The sequence below is a fragment of the Salvelinus fontinalis genome, chromosome 14 (genome assembly GCF_029448725.1).
Source record: "Salvelinus fontinalis isolate EN_2023a chromosome 14, ASM2944872v1, whole genome shotgun sequence".
NCBI classification, from domain to species: domain Eukaryota; kingdom Metazoa; phylum Chordata; class Actinopteri; order Salmoniformes; family Salmonidae; genus Salvelinus; species Salvelinus fontinalis.
This window is the reverse complement of record NC_074678.1, coordinates 22,641,887-22,659,792: the sequence shown is the minus strand read 5'-3', so window position 1 is coordinate 22,659,792 and position 17,906 is coordinate 22,641,887. Positions and strand designations below refer to the sequence as shown.

General features: G+C 44.7%; 1 protein-coding gene across 1 annotated transcript in view; it reads right to left on the bottom strand.

Annotated features, from left to right (window-relative positions):
• LOC129869628 (sec1 family domain-containing protein 2-like) overlaps positions 1–17,906 on the bottom strand; it is a 196,470-nt gene that overhangs the window by 126,705 nt on the left and 51,859 nt on the right. Inside the window, exon 4 of the mRNA XM_055944215.1 lies at positions 8,321–8,496. Within this exon, the coding sequence (XP_055800190.1) occupies positions 8,321–8,496 (176 nt within the window). The remainder of the gene's footprint in view (positions 1–8,320; positions 8,497–17,906) is intronic.

Genomic DNA, 17,906 nt, shown 5'->3' with positions numbered 1-17,906 from the left:
CAAAGTGTCAGAGGAAACACTGTACACCTGGCGACCGTGTCAGCGTGCATGCGCCCGGCCCACAACAGGAGTCGCTAGAGCGAGATGGGACAAGGACATACCTGCCGGCCAAACCCTCCCCTAACAGTGCTGCGCCAATTGTGCGCCACCCCATGGGTCTCCCGGTCGTGGCCGGATTCGAACCAGGATTTCTAGTGGCACAGCTAGCACTGCGATGCAGTGTCTTAGACCACCTGGCCCCTAGGTGTTTATTCTTGACTGATTACTATCTGATTGATGTGGTGCTATTGTATGTCATATAATTTGAAAGGGCTGTTTCTTAGCTTTCAGAATATGTATAATGTTTTCATATATGGTTTGACACCAGTAAATTTAGCTTATTAATGCACGCAGAGGTCATGGTCTTTGTGTCAGTTTTGCGATTCAGACTTTTGGGAAATCCTGCCAGTAATGCAACAATGACAATATGGCGAGTTAGTTACAGTTAGAGGTGTTCTAAAGCCTACTATTTCCAATCCCCTTTAAGGTTGGGGTTAGGTAAGGGTTATGGTTAGGGTAAGGTTTAAGGTAGGGATATGCAAAGGATCCCGGAGAGCCCTGATTTTCGAGGGGTAATGATAACAAGAAGTAACATGAGTTAACATTGACCTCTGACCTAACAGTCCATCAGTCAGTTAAACAGGTCCTTCTCTATCAACAGGTTTGTCTCTCTATTAAACAGCTAGTACATTAATCCGAGCTCCGGGCCGGGGCCGTGCAGTGGCGGTACAGTCAGGCCTGCTGTATGTCCGTAAACACAGCTGTCCCAGACCATCTTAGACTGTCTCAGGGTCCAGGGCAGGGGGGGGAGAGAGAGGTGGTTATTCCTGGGTTTTCTAACAGGGACAGGGAGTAAACTCCATCAGCGCTCTGCTCTCACTCCCAGCAGGCCGTCTGGGCTCACTGTAATCCCTCCCAACTAAACACAAGAAGAAAGAGACGAGTAAATAACTCACTTCTCTGATAAACCACACCATTTTATTTTTGCATTTTTTCTCTCCCCAAAGTCAGTTGAATGGGTTGGTTTGACTTATACTATAACAATGTTGGGGACAGGGTTATGTTGTCCATATTGGTGTGTAGCATGTTTGTAGATCACCATGACACAAATGAGCAGAACATGAAATGCTGAACAACGAAAGAGAGAGGCTAGGAGGGTAGATGGAGAGGAAAAGAGATTACGAGAGGGGTACAGACAGAGTAAAGATGGAGCGAGAGAGATCTATGGAGACCGGGTAAAAGAAGTAAGACAGAGAGTCTCTGTCATAGCGCAAGAAAGACAGAGGGACTCCCAGCCCCCTGCTGCTCCACCGGGTTTACAGGTCGCTCTCTTCCAACAGGCCTGGGGGGGGGTGTCTGGGGGATGGATGGGGGAACGGTCAGTCCAGGTCAGCTCAGACATGAGGCTGTAAAGCGGTGGGGAGTCTGAGGGGTCAGCGACAATGGACTCCTGGATGTCTCAGACCAGCATATCACACAGTCATTCACACTAATTTGTTACAGTCTCCAGCCCCCTACAACGTCACGATGCCTTGTGGGGGTAGGCAGGGGGCAGCAGTAGCAGACAGTCCAGAGAGGGAATGAATGTCTCGGCTGGCTGGCTGGGGGACAGGCTCCATACCCCTGGGGTAAAGACAATTACAGGCTTAAAGCCCCTCGGTCTGTGGCACGCAGCTCAGATAAGAGACAAGGTACAGAGAGGACCAGGCCAATATTGCAATTTTTCCTATTTTGGTACAAGTTACACTAAACTGATTGTGTTGACCAGAATAGACTGCATATTGTTCTGCTTATTAACTTCCTCTGATTTATCTGTCTAGATATGGCTATACAGTACATAAAGAAAAACATACATTTTTGTAAAGTACATTTTTTGCAAACCTCACACTGCAGGGCCTATCATGGCTGTATGTTTGAGCTTGTGCAGGAGAAGTCAGGGGTTAAAGTTAAGGGGATAGAGGTCAGGAGTCTTGCAGAAGGGGCAGACAAGACTAACTGGAGGCTGATGAGGCGCGTGGGTCACTAGGCTGCAGCCTGCAGGTTGACAATACCTCAGAGCTCAGACAGACCGATACATAAAGATAACCTACGAACAACATATACCCTTTCAGACAATCAGTCTGACAGAGAGACAGGCATACATTACATTCATGGCACATTAGTACAATAGAAAAGCCATACAAATAGAAACACGCATTCAAACATAGTAAACAGAGTCAGATAGCCAGAAATAGCAACCCACAGACAATCAGATGGGGATATGGAGTCTGGCTGGCTGTTCTAGTAATGTGTGACCCAGCGGCAGGGGGATAGAGCAGAAGCCTCGTTGCTGACCAGTATTAACTGGCAGCTAGAATGTTATGAGAGGCAGGCCGTGCTAATCTCAGCAGAGCTAGAGAAACAGGCTTGGGTGGAGAGGTTAGCTCTGCTCTCCTATTACTACTGACTCGTAATGAACAACAGACACCACACCATGACTGACTGTCACTATCCCTTTCATATCATCATTCAATGAAGTAGTCCTACTCCCCCATGAGTTAGGCCTCCTCCTTGTTCATTCAGTTTATCACACAGTCAGTCTTTCAGAGAGATTGTATCCCTCACTAACTGGCTCAGCCACTAGCTTGTCAATGGGAGGAATGTACATGTATGGTTTTGGAAGTAGCTCTGTCGGGGTCGTTGGTGTAGAAGTAGCTAGTGTGATGTCCGGGAAGGGGTTGTTGAGGCTCTCGCTGCTGCCCCCCCACCGTCTAGCACTAGTCCCAGGATGCACACAGGCCCTGTGATAGTGGGCTCGGTACGTCCCAAACCTGCCCCATTCAAACCAACACTCCTCCATTCCAGGGCCCCTGGGTTCACAGCATGGCACATAGCAGGGGGCAGATGCAAGGGCACTAAAATTATCTGCCGAAACTGTTGCAACCCCTATCATTAGCCTGTTCAACCTCTCTTTCGTATCGTCTAAGATTCCCAAAGATTAGAAAGCTGCCGTGGTCCTCCCCCTCTTAAAAAGGGGGTGACACTCTAGACCCAAACTGCTACAGACCTATATCTATCCTACCCTGTCTTTCTAAGGTCTTCGAAAGCCAAGTTAATAAACAGATTACCGACCATTTCGAATCCCACCGTACCTTCTCCGCTATGCAATCTGGTTTCAGAGCTGGTCATGGGTGCACTTCAGCCACGCTCAAGGTCCTAAACGATATCATAACCGCCATCGATAAGCGACATTACTGTGCAGCCGTCTTCATCGACCTGGCCAAGGCTTTTGACTCTGTCAATCACCACATTCTTATCGGCAGACTCAACAGCCTTGGTTTCTCAAATGATTGCCTCGCCTGGTTCACCAACTACTTCTCAGATAGAGTTCAGTGTGTCAAATCGGAGGGCCTGTTGTCCGGACCTCTGGCAATCTATGGGGATGCCACAGGGTTCAATTCTCCGACCGACTCTCTTCTCTGTATTCATCAATGATGTTGCTCTTGCTGCTGGTGATTCTCTGATCCACCTCCACGCAGACGACACCATTCTGTATACCTCTGGCCCCTCTTTGGACACTGTGTTAACAAACCTCCAGACGAGCTTCAATGCCATACAACTCTCCTCCAACTGCTCTTAAATACAAGTAAAACTAAATGCATGCTATTCAACCGATCGCTGCCTGCACCTGCCCGCCCGTCCAGTATCACTACTCTGGACGGTTCTGACTTAGAATATGTGGACAACTACAAATACCTAGGTGTCTGGTTAGACTGTAAACTCTCCTTCCAGACTCACATTAAGCATCTCCAATCCAAAATTAAATCTAGAATCGCCTTCCTATTTCGCAACAAAGCATCCCTCACTCATGCTGCCAAACATACCCTCGTAAAACTGACCATCCTACCGATCCTCGACTTCGGGATGTCATTTAAAAAATAGCCTCCAACACTCTACTCAACAAATTGGATGCAGTCTATCACAGTGCCATCCGTTTTGTCACCAAAGCCCCATATACTACCAACCACTGTGGCCTGTACGCTCTCGTAGGCTGCCCCTCGCTTCATATTCGTCGCCAGACCCACTGGCTCCAGGTCATTTATAAGTCTTTGCTAGGTAAAGCTCCGCTTTATCTCAACTCACTGGTCACCATAGCAGCACCCACCTGTAGCATGTGCTCCGGCAGGTATATCTCACTGGTCACCCCCAAAGCCAAATCTTCATTTGGCTGCCTTTCCTTCCAGTTCTCTGCTACCAATGACTGGAATGAACTGCAAAAATCACTGAAACTGGAGACTCATATCTCCCTCACTAGCTTTAAGCACCAGTTGTCAGAGCAGCTCACAGATCATTGCACCTGTACATAGCCGATCTGTAAATAGCCCATCAAGCTACCTCATCCCCAAACTGTATTTATTTATTTATCTTGCTCCTTTGCACCCCAGTATCTTTACTTGCACATTCATATTATATATATATATATATTCTGCACATCTACCATTATAGTGTTTAATTGCTATATTGTAATTACTTCGCCACCATGGCCTATTTATTGCCTTACCTCCCTTATCCTACCTCATTTGCACATACTGTATATAGACTTTTTCTACTGTCTTATTGACTGTATGTTTGTTTATTCCATGTGTAACTTTGTGTTGTTGTATGTGTCAAACTACTTTTCTTTATCTTGGCCAGGTCGCAGTTGCAAATGAGAACTTGTTGTCAACTAGCCTACCTGGTTAAATAAAGGTGAAATAAAAAATACCTACATGCGTTTTATAGTCGTAAATATCCTGTTTGGTGGTTTGTAGTCAGATATTGTTTCACTGTTACCCACTGAGTGAATGGGAGGGCAGAGGTTAAAGGTGTCGACCTTATCACAGTAAGGCCTGACCTGACCTCACAGGACCTCCCAGTCTCATGGTTACAGTCTGTTCCCATGGCCTAACTAAGCTTACACCACCACCTTGGTCTGGGACTGTGTCCATCAGCACCGTGTGCCCAGCTCTGCCCCACTGCTCCCCTCACACAGTCACGCAGGGTAAACAGGGCAACTGCCACACCAGCCAGAGAAAAGAGCCATTTCATCCAGCCATGCAGTTTCCAATGTAATTATCCTTCTCTGTGTCCACACTGTAGCCAGAGCCCAAACATCGTGGTGAGATGAAATCAACAGAGAGAGGGAGAGGAGCACACAGAAACTAATTTAACTTAATACCTCATTAAAACTGTAGCTCACATTACGGGTCCATTTTGATTGCAAACATCAACTCTCACGTCACGAGTCAAGCTGCAAGGCTTGATTGTGAGATCTGATTTCCAGACCTGGGTTAAAAAACATGTGCATTTTAGTATCTGGTATTTAAAATACTTTTTGTTGTGCATTTGAGTATTTTCAAATACACATACCAAAACAAGTACTTTCATTTGACTATTTGAATGGTTATTTGTAAAAAAAATAATAAAATAAAAAAAACGAATATTCTGACGAATTGTATATCAAAAACACTGACTCAAATACACATGCATTTAACCCAGGTAATGGGAAATAGTATTTGAAAAGACTCAAAATTCTTTCCAAGTCTATTTTCAAATAAATTAAAATATGCAACTACTTCTTCTTATTTTTATTATAACTACTTACTTTGCAAATACAGTACCAGTCAAAAGTTTGGACACACCTACTCATTCCAGGGTTTTTCTTTATTTTTACAATATTCTACATTGTAGAATAATATTGAAGACATCAAAACTATGAAATAACAAATATCTAATCATGTAGTAAACAAAGAAGTGTTAAACAAATCAAAATATATTCTATATTTGAGATTCTTCAATTTAGCCACCCTTTATGCCAGCCTAGATGACAGCTTTGCATACTCTTGGCATTCTCTCAACCAGCTTCATGAGGTAGTAACATGGAATGCATTTTAATTAACAGGTGAGCCTTGTTAAAAGTTAATGGAATTAATGGCTTTCCTTCTTTAATACGTTTGAGCCAATCAGCTGTGTTGTGACAAGGTAGGGGAGGTAAACAGATATCCCTATGGCAAGAACAGCTCAAACAAGTAAAGAAAAACGACAGTCCATCATTACTTTAAGACATGAAAGTCAGTCAATGCAGAACATTTCAAGAACTTCTTCAAGTGCAGTCGCAAAAACCATCAAGCACTATGATGAAACTGTCTGTCATGAGGACCACCACAGGAAAGGAAGACCCAGAGTTACCTCTGCCGCAGAGGATAAGTTCATTAGAGTTACCAGCCTCAGAAATTGCAGCCCAAATAAATGCTTCAGAGTTCAAGTAAGACACATCTCAACATCAACTGTTCAGAGGAGACTGCATGAATCCGGCCTTCATAGTCGAATCGCTGCAAAGAAACCCCTACTAAAGGACACCAATAAGAAGAAGAGACTTGCTTGGGCCAAGAAACACGAGCAATGGACATTCAACCAGTGGAAAACTGTTCTTTGGTCTGATGAGTCCAATTTTTTGGTTCCAATCGCCGTGTCTTAGTGAGACGCAGAGTAGGTGAACAGATGATCTCCGCATGTGTAGTTCCCACCGTGAACCATGGAGGAGGAGGTGTGATGGTGCTTTGCTGGTGACACTGTCTGTAATTTATTTAGAATTCAAGGCACACTTAACCAGCATGGCTACCACAGCATTCTGCAGCGATACACCATCCCATCTGGTTTGCGCTTAGTAGGACTATCATTTGTTTTTCAACAGGACAATGACCCAACAAACCTCCAAGCTGTGTAAGGGCTATTTGACCAAGAAGGAGAGTGATGGAATGCTGCATGAGATGACCTGGCCTCCATAATCACAGGACCTCAACCCAATTGAGATGGTTTGGGATGAGTTGGACCGCAGAATAAAGGAAAAGCAGCCAACAAGCGCTCAGCATATGTGGGAACTCCTTCAAGACTGTTAGAAAAGCATTCCTCATGAAGCTGGTTAAGAGAATGCCAAGAGCGTGCAAAGCTGTCGTCAAGGCAAAGGGTGGGTACTTTTAAGAATCTCAAATATATTGTGATTTGTTTAACACTTTTTTGGTTACTACATGATTCCATATGTGTTATTTCATAGTTTTGATGTCTTCACTATTATTCTACAATGTAGAAAATAGTAAAAATAAGGAAAAATCCTGGAATGGGTAGTTGTGTCCAAACTTTTGACTGGTACTGTATGTGAAAGTCATTGAGATATTTGGAATGGTATTTGAGCCCAGGTCTGCTGATTTCCCAAGAATGTGTTTTGAATGGGGTTCCAAACATACACAAACAAAAACAATACTCACTTGAGATAAGATGGTTATCACTGGGCCTACCTTGTATCTATTTTTACCTGAGGACACATTTCCACTTTCTTCTATAAACGCCTGCTGACTACTATGATACTGAAGCTGAAAGGCAGAGTGGACAAATGAGGTCAGAAGGGTACAGAACAAAGAAGGAGTAATATGGCTTGATGTGGACTAACATGGTACGAAGGATCCTGGTACCAAATAAGCCGAAGCATCTTCCTCCCAGGAGCTCAGCTAAGAAACAAGATTTACAAGGTTGTTTTCAAATTCCACTTTAGCATGGGACGCTGGCAGGCGCAGGCCAGTTTTGTTTTTCCGTGATTTACTTTAATAAGTTCCTAAATACTGTGCTGTCCTGCTGCTGGCTTTACAGCTTCAGGAATATAAAGAGACTATGAAAATATAGAGGTAAGAGGAGGAGGAAATGGCTTTGGAATAGAGTAGTATTAGTTTGATTAGAAGACTCTAGAACATGGCGCCTTACCGCTCTCAGTCTCCACTCAGAGAGAAAGAGATTCTAAACTGTCAGCAGACCACTGCTTTCGGTCAGAGGTGTGATGAGACACACTTCTGCTGTTTACTTTTTCTCTTGTCCTCTCAGTCTTTCTCTCTGTCCTTTTCTCCAATAACCTCTGACCCTGCCATGGTCTGACAGACGTGCACATCTGCCCCAGTCCATCCTGGTAAACTGCTTCCTTTTCTGCCGTTCGCCCCAACAACTCTAAACACTGACTGGAAAGCAGGCTATTCCCCCCAGAAGTTTACACAGGATCTGCATGTTTTTTCCCCCTACAAACACAACTGGCTGTGTTTATAAACCACAGTAGAGAGTCACAGAGCGTTTTTCTCTCTCTGACAGACAGTTTATCCAAACAAAGTTGTGGTCACCTTGCCTCACCAGTGTCACCCCACCAGTCAAGGGTCCCAACGGGGCAGTGTGGGGTGGCGGAGTTTGTGTGTGTGTGTGTGTGTCCAGGGTGTGTGTAGTATACCTGCAGGAGGAGCCTCTCAAAAGCAAGGCAGGAGTCCCAGCGGGGCAGTGTGGGGTGACGGAGGGTCTGGGCGGTGGCCAGGCCCAGTTGTATTACCCCACAGTGACTCTCTAGAGCCCCCCAGTTGCTCTTAAACAGCTGTACGTAGGAACACAGCTGCTCCGGGGTCACACGGCCTGAGAGAGGGAGAGACAAAACCGACATGAGGAAATAATATTAATTTCTTATTAATCTATTCAATGTAATTTAATTAACCAGTTGATCATACAACCGATAACATAGTATTGTATGGTTCAGTGAATACACACTAGCATACTAGTCTGCCTGGGGTGGCAGCCTGTTAAAGTCAGGGTAAAGTCAGCTAAGGCATACAGAGAGTGTGTGAGTGATACCATAGCAGACCATAATATTATCTCAGAGAGCCAGACTCCACAGGCAGAGGAGAGAGAAGAGAAGCTTGGAGGAGACGGCTGTGAGAACCTCAGCCATAATCATGTATTGGGCATACTGTATTTTCTGTGAAAGTGTGTATCTGTATCTTCAAGTGTTATTGTCGAAGTGTGAGGGTTTAGTCTATGTTTTATATGAGTCATAGTGTGTGATAGAATGTGTGAAGTAGTATTTGCCCCCTTTGCAGCAAGACAATGATCCAAAACACACATTCAAGTCTACATGAAAATAGATAAAAAGCAATAAATGATACTGAGTTAAAGCAGTTCTTCATGGAAGAGTGAGCCAGAATTCCTCCAAGGCGACGTGAGAGACTGATCAACAACTACAGGAAGTGTTTGGCTGGAGTCATTGTAGCTAAAGGTGGCACAACCAGTTATTGAGTGTTAGGGGGCAATTACTTTTTCACATGGAGATATTGGGTGTTGCATAACTTTGTTTATTAAATAAATAAGTATACCTTTTTTTGCGTTATTTGTAAACTCAGGTTCCCTTTATCTAATATTAGGTTTTGGTTGAAGATCTGATAACATTCAGTATAAAAAACATGCTAAATTAGAGAAAATCAGAAAGGGGGCAAATACTTTTTCATGGCACTGTATATACCGTGTGTGTGTGTGTGTGTGTGTGTGTGTGTGTGTGTGTGTGTGTGTGTGTGTGTGTGTGTGTGTGTGTGTGTGTGTGTGTGTGTGTGTGTGTGTGTGTGTGTGTGTGTGTGTGTGTGTGTGTGTGTGTGTGTGTGTGTGTGTGTGTGTGTGTGTGTGTGTGTGTGTGTGTGAGTGAGAGAGTACTATTGATAAGAGTTCCTGTGAGGCTGTCTAAGACTGACTAATACGTGTGAATCAAAGGTTGTCTCTGATTATTTGCAAAGCTGGCAGAGTGAAGCTGGGTTCCTCAGACTGTTTAAGACCCTCCCTCCTCTAAGGATGATTCACAGAGACACATGAAGAAGTGGGGGAGGTGGGGGTGAGGAGGGCAGCCTGGAGGTAGAGGCAAGGGAGACGGACAGGGGGACGGAGCGACCCCAGGACTGGGGGCGAGAGGAGAGGGGTACACATTAACTCCCCATAAACCCCACTTCTTCATGTTGATGTTCAGAAACAGATGTGGGACTATTTCCTGTTGGATTACACAGCCAATGTTTTCTTTAGCGGGGCCAAACACATGAATAGAGGAGAAACAGAGAGGAGGAATGAAACTTTCCAGAATACAAAATATAAAGTATGGAGTCATGTTAAGTACAGACATAACGACTTCAATTTAACAACTTTGTTATTAATGCTGGATTATAAAACGTGTTGAGTTTTCATCAAGCACGGTTAGACTGGCAGGGTTAACCTAACAACAAAGGACTCCTATTCCCAGAAAGCAATGTCTAATGCTGAGTAAAGTTCACAGTGTGCAAGACTGCTGAAACTCAGCCTGTTGGGTAATATGGTCTTCTCACCATCCTAAACCAACCTGTATGTGCTCTCTGTGTGGCACCAACAGGCAGAATGGAAGATATGTGTTTAAAAGCAAATCAAGAAACCTTCCCAACATTAAAACATAATCGAGGAATGGACCCGGGTCCAGGAATATCCAGACAGTGAAAAGCCCTATTGTGAACAGCCCCGGCCGTGGCAGTAAGAAATCCTGGCAGTATACACAAGCATCACCGAGCCTGATGTGCCAACAATAACTCAGCCCAGGAGTGGGAAGGAGAACCACAGCCAGGGCCAAACATAATTTATCCCTAGAATAGGCCTGAGAGAGAGAGATACTGGGGGACAACCATAATCTAGCCCAGAGGTAAGGGTAAAGTGTGAGAACAAGCTAAGGAAAGAAAGAGAAAATAATAGAGAGAAGAATGAAAGGCCCACAATGAGTCTGAGGATCAACCAACATTCAACCCCTGAATGATGCTAGGAAGCCAAGGGCCAACCATTATTAACCCTAAAACTGTACCAGGGGGATGACTTGCATTTTTAGTTGGATAAGTATGTGGGTGACTCAGGGACTAAGAAGTACTGGCTGTTTGAGCAATAAGCTGAACAGTGGTCATTCTCACTCATAGTCCTGGCACTGCATGGCCCAGAGGAGGGAGCAGGGGATTTTATTCATGCAGAGTAGGGGAAAGACCTGGGGCGTTTATGTATGGACACATCACTGGGCCTACTTCCAAACTGTACAGTACACACAACACGCTCAGCCACATCGCTGCAACTGTGTGTTTGTGTATAAATGAGTGAAGCAGCAAGAGAGAAAGGGACAGACTGTGCAGCTGCATACAGCATGTGTCATGTTCATAAAGTTCGAACAACGTGACCAAACCAGAGCATAACGGACCTATTTCTCTCCATATCCCCGGATTCCTACCGCAAACTCTGAACATTTTCATCTGGATCTTCGCAACTAGCTAACCGCAATCCTGGGTGACCACTCCTGGCTAGCGTTTCCATCCCGGAGCAAGCACCAATTAGCCTGAAGCTAGCCCGGCCAGGGCTCCTGTGCTACCACCGAAGCCCACTCCCGGGCTACAATATCCGGACCCCTTCTACTGCCGGTACGGGGCCCGGAACCCCGCCGATCCTCTACGACTGGAATACCGACATAATCTCCCCGAGGACTCCAACAGGCCCCTCAGACGCGACGCCAGCTGAAGGCCTATTCTGCTAGGCCTGCTAGCTACCTAGAGCTACCTGGAAACCTACTAATTCCACGACTGGTCAATCGACGTCACCGCACGAAGAGGCAAAAACAGACTTACCCCCATCGCGACGTCCCCCAAAGGCTAACTTGCTAGCCCTGGTCTGCTGACTGCTAGCTTGCCTGCCCAGGTCTGCTAACTGCTAGCTTGCATGCACCAGTTTGCTAACTGCTAGCTTGCCTTCCCCGGTCTGCTAACTGCTAGCCCCTGCTAACTGCTTGCTTGCTAACCTGGTCTGCTAACTGCTAGCTTGCCAGCCCCGGTCTGCTAACTGCTAGCTTGTTTAGCCACGGCCTGCTAACTATTAGCTTGTTAGCGTCGGCCTGCTAACTGTCTGAATCGCCGTGTCCCCAGTCAGCCCAACCACTCACTGGACCCATATGTTCACTTGGCTACGCATGCCTCTCTCTAATATCAATATGCCTCGTCCATTACTGTCATGGTTAGTGAATACTGTCTTATTTCACTGTAGAGCCTCTAGCCCTGCTCAATATGCCTTAACCAACCATGTTGTTCCACCTCCTACATATGCGATGACATCACCTGGTTTAAACGTCTCTAGAGACTATATCTCTCTCATCATTACTCAATGCCTAGGTTTACCTACAATGTACTCACATCCTACCTTACCTTTGACTGTACACTATGCCTTGAATCTATGCTATCGATCCCAGAAACCTGCTCCTTTTACTCTCTGTTCCGAACGTGCTAGACGGCCAGTTCGTAAAGCATTTAGCCGTACCCTTATCCTACTTCTCCTCTGTTCCTCTGGTGATGTAGAGGTTAATCCAGGTCCTGCAGTGCCTAGCCCCACTCCCACTCCCCAGGTGCTCTCATTTGTTGACTTCTGTAACCGTAAAAGCCTTGGTTTCATGCATGTTAACATTAGAAGCCAAGACATTTTACGCCAAGATAGAACTCTCAAAGGGGGCAATGTTGCAATCTACTGCAAAGATAGCCTTCAGAGTTCTGTATTACTATCCAAGTCTGTACCCAAACAACTCGAGCTTCTACTTCTAAAGATTCACCTTTCCAGAAACGAGTCTCTCACTGTTGCCGCTTGCTATAGACTTCCCTCTGCCCCCAGCTGTGCCCTTGATACCATATGTAGATGGATTGCCCCTCATCTATCTTCTGAGCTCGTGCTACTAGGTGACCTAAACTGGAACGTGTTTAACACCCCGGCCATCCTACAATCTAAGCTTGATGCCCTCAATCTCACACAAATTATCAATGAACCTACCAGGTACAACTCCAAATCCGTAAACACGGGCACCCTCATAGATGTCATCCTAACTAACTCACCCTCCAAATATACCTCTGCTGTTTTCAATCAAGATCTCAGCGATCACTGCCTGCATCCGTAATGGGTCTGCGACCAAACGATCACCCCTCATCACCGTCAAACGCTCCCTAAAACACTTCTGCGAGCAGGCCTGTCTAATCGACCTGGCCGGTGTATCCTGGAATGACATTGACCACATCCCGTCAGTAGATGATGCCTGGCTATTCTTTAAAAGTGCCTTCCTCACCATCTTAAATAAGCATGCCCCATTCAAAAAATGTTGAACTAGGAATAGATATAGTCCTTGGTTCACTCCAGACCTGTCTGCCCTTGACCAGCACAAAAACATCCTGTGGCGTTCTGCATTAGCATCGAATAGCCCCCGCGATATGCAACTTTTCAGGGAAGTTAGGAACAAATATACACAGGCAGTTAGGAAAGCTAAGGCTAGCTTTTTCAAACAGAAATGTGCATCCTGTAGTACTAACTCAAAAAAGTTTTGGGACACTGTAAATTCCATGGAGAATAAGAGCACCTCTTCCCAGCTGCCCACTGCTCTGAGGCTAGGAAACACTGTCACCACCGATAAATCCACTATAATTGAGAATTTCAATAAGCATTTCTCTACGGCTGGCCATGCTTTCCACCTGGCTACCCCTACCTCGGTCAACTGCCCGGCACCCTCCACAGCAACCCGCCAAAGCCCCCACCATTTCTCCTTCACCCAAATCCAGATAGCTGATGTTCTGAAAGAGCTGCAAAATCTGGACCCCTACAAATCAGCCGGGCTAGACAATCTGGACCCTCTCTTTCTAAAATTATCTGCCGAAATTGTTGCAACCCGTATTAGTAGCCTGTTCAACCCCTCTTCTGTATCGTCTGAGATTCCCAAAGACTGGACAGCTGCCGCGGTCATCCCCCTCTTCAAAGGGGGTGACACTCTAGACCCAAACTGTTACAGACCTATATCTATCCTACCCTGCCTTTCTAAGGTCTTCGAAAGCCAAGTAAACAAACAGACTAACGACTATTTCGAATCCCACCGTACCTTCTCCGCTATGCAATCTGGTTTCAGAGCTGGTCATGGGTGCACCTCAGCCACGCTCAAGGTCCTAAACGGCATCATAACCGCCAACGATAAGAGACATTACTGTGCAGCCGTCTTCATCGACCCGGCCAAGGCTTTCGACTCTGTCAATCACCACATTCTTATTCGCAGACTCGACAGCCTTGGTTTCTCAAATGATTGCCTTGCCTGGTTTACCAACTACTTCTCTGATTGAGTTCAGTGTGTCAAATCGGAGGGCCTGTTGTCCGGACCTCTGGCAGTCTCTATGGGGGTGCCACAGAATTCAAATCCTCGGGCCGACGCTCTTCTCTGTATACATCAATGATGTCGCTCTTGCTGCTGATGATTCTCTGATACACCTCTACGCAGACGACGCCATTCTGTATACTTCTGGCCCTTCTTTGGACACTGTGTTAAGTAATCTCCAGACGAGCTTCAATGCCATACAATTCTCCTTCCGTGGCCTCCAACTGCTCTTAAACGCAAGTAAAACTAAATGCATGCTATTCAACCACACCTGCTCGCCCGTCCAGCATCACTACTCTGGACGGATCTGACTTAGAATACGTGGACAACTACAAATACCTAGGTGTCTGGTTAGACTGTAAACTCTCCTTCCAGACTCACATTAAGCATCTCCAATTCAAAATTAAATCTAGAATCGGCTTCCTATATCGCAACAAAGCATCCTTCACTCATGCTGCCAAACATACCCTCGTAAAACTGACCATCCTACCAATCCTCGACTTTGGTGATGTCATCTATAAAATAGCCTCCGACACTCTACTCAACAAACTGGATGCAGTCTATCACAGTGCCATCCGTTTTGTCACCAAAGCCCCATACACTACCCACCACTGCGACCTGTACGCTCTCGTTGGCTGGCCCTCGCTTCATACTCGTCGCCAAACCCACTGGCTACAGGTTATCTACAAGTCTATGCTAGGTAAAGCCCCGCCTTATCTCAGCTCACTGGTCACCATAGCAGCACCCACCTGTAGCACGCGCTCCAGCAGGTATATCTCACTGGTCACCTCCAAAGCCAATTCCTCCTTTGGTCGTCTTTCCTTCCAGTTCTCTGCTGCCAATGACTGGAACGAACTGCAAAAATCTCTGAAGCTGGAAACACTTATCTCCCTCACTAGCTTTAAGCACCAGCTGTCAGAGCAGCTCACAGATCATTGCACCTCTACATAGCCTATCTAGATTTGAGCCCAAACAACTACCTCTTCCCCTACTGTATTTATTTATTTATTTTGCTGCTTTGCACCCCATTATTTCTATTTCTACTTGCACATTCTTTCACTGCAAATCTACCATTCCAGAATTTTACTTGCTATACTGTATTTACCTCGCCACCATGGCCTTTTTTTGCCTTCACCTCCCTTATCTCACCTCATTTGCTCACATTGTCTATAGACTTATTTTTCTACTGTATTATTGACTGTATGTTATGTTTATTCCATGTGTAACTCTGTGTTGTTGTATGTATCGAATTGCTATGCTTTATCTTGGCCAGGTCGCCGTTGCAAATGAGAACTTGTTCTCAACTAGCCTACCTGGTTAAATAAAGGTGAAATAAATAAATAAATAAATAAATAAAAGGACAGAATATGTAGCCTGGCTCTTCTTCTCCTCGTCATAATGTGAGAATGTGTGTGTTTTGATTCCTCTGGCATGGTTGTGATCTTGTTGGCTGGGAGAGCAGGAAATTACTGTTGCTGGATGCATTGGTTTGGCTGCAAATGTGTGTGTGTGTGTACAATCAAGTATCTGCCATAGTCCCCAATTTCTGCAAAGTGAAAAATCCCACAATAGACTGTCAGAATTAGGCCATATGCATCAGAGCCAGTACAGATCCTGTCAACACTGTTCTCTTCCACTGCAATATAAACACACTCACATACACATATATATATACACACACACATAAAATATAAAGCACACACAAACACCCCCACACAAACACAGATCTCTACACACAGTCAAACACAAATACACACACATACATAAACACACATATACTCACATATTGAAACCAAAGCTGTCCAAACATCCAAAAACAACATTGAACGCCCTCAGACTGACACACACACACACACACACACACACACACACACACACACACACACACACACACACACACACACACACACACACAGGGTTTCACAAGCCTATTCTGTTTTGAGAATGTGTCTCGTTGTCTCTGAACACGCTCAGCAACATCAGAGAGATGAATTGTCTCTCTGGACAGTGTGATCCTCCTGTGAGGTGAAATGAAGCCAACTTGGATCCAGAGACTATATGTGCTTGTGATATATACATACAGTGTCATACAAGGTGCAGGAACCTACATAGTATGTAAACAATGCTACAGTGGAAGTAGATGCTGTGAACAGTACTAGGTGTGTGTGAGCGTTAGTCTATTGTGTGTGTATGAATACTACTACATGTGTGTAGTCAGTGTGAAATCTGTCTAACTTACAGCTCTGTTTCCTCCCTTGTCATGTGACCCCACAGGCATTATAGCCAAATGTGGTGTCCCACAGTGCTGGTGGGAACAGTGTGGGGGTGGGACAGGCGCTGTGAGGGGTAGGAGGGGATGTCTGGTCCTCTGCCAGCGGGGCATAAAGGTCCAGTGTGTCAAGGCTTTGGCACTGCCCTCTAGCCTGGATACAGGCTACGTCAACAGTCAGTCAGAGAGGAGAGATCGATAGATAGATAATATAATATATAATATAATAATATATAATATAAAATGGCAGTAAATAATAATACAAAATTCAATACAAAAATAATAACAATAAAATGGTAACAGTCAATAGTCGAATGTAATGTAATAAATATAAAAGTATAAATGGAAAATTAAACTATAACTAAATAACTGTCATCTTCACCATTACATCAGTACTACAACTACTATCATTATTACCACTACTACCACCACCACCATCACTAAACTGCTATCATTACCATTATCACCCATACCACTACTATTTGGAATGATAAACAACAATAATAATAGTAATAACGATAACAGTAATAATAAGTAAGTTACTGCTTACTATGCAGATGTTATTATTCAGTGTCCCTCAGGCTAAGGCAGGCAAATACATATTTGGCTGCAAGAGGAGCCATTGCTCCTTCGCCCATGAGTATTTTTAGTTTTTCCTCTGGGTTTAATAAGTTAAAATTTGGAATAAATGTAGTCATTTCTGTGAATAATGAATCTCTTGGTGAGGAATATTTATCACAGTAAAGGAGAAAGTGCATCTCTGTTCCTACCTCCCCTGTCGTGCAGTGACCACATACACGCTCCTCTTTGGGTAGCCATGATTTTTATGTCTGCCGGTTTCTATTGCCAATCGGTGGTCACTCAGCCTGTACTTGGTTTTTCCTCGTTTTTCCAATGTTGAATATATGAGTCCTTTGATTGGTTCATGATTTTGTTTATTGGAATTCTTTATTTTGAAGCAGTGCTGGTGTCAGCTTGGTTGGTTAGGTCCAACACCAGCTGACAGAGGGCTCGTTTCTGGGCTCAGCGCTTGGGTTTGAAGTGCTTTAAATTGCAGACTCGTATTTGGACTTGAATTTAGATGTAGCCGAAATTTTGATGATCTTTTCTGTATTTTCATTATTACTGGAAAGCGGCCAAATTCTGCCCTACATGCATTAGTTGGTGTATTTCTCTGGACTTGTAGGATTTTCCGACAGAATTCTGCATGTAGGGCTTCAATTGAGTGGCCCCCAAACCTCACTTCCGTAAAGAGCTATTGGTAGGATTACATTGTCAAATATTTTGGTCCAAATTCTAATTGGGATGTTGATTTTGAATAATTTCATTTTTATTGCATACACTGCTCTGCGGGCTTTTTCTTTGAGTGCATTCACTGCCCTATTAAAGTTTCCCGATGCAGATATGGTCAGACCAAGGTAGGTGTAATTTTTTGTGTGTTCAATTATGGTGTTGTTCAGGGTGAATTTATATTTGTGTTTCTGACATCTGTTTTGTTTTTGGAAAATCATGATTTTAGTTTTTGGGAAATTTACTGCCAGGGCCCAATTATGGCAATATTGCTCTAGAATATTAATG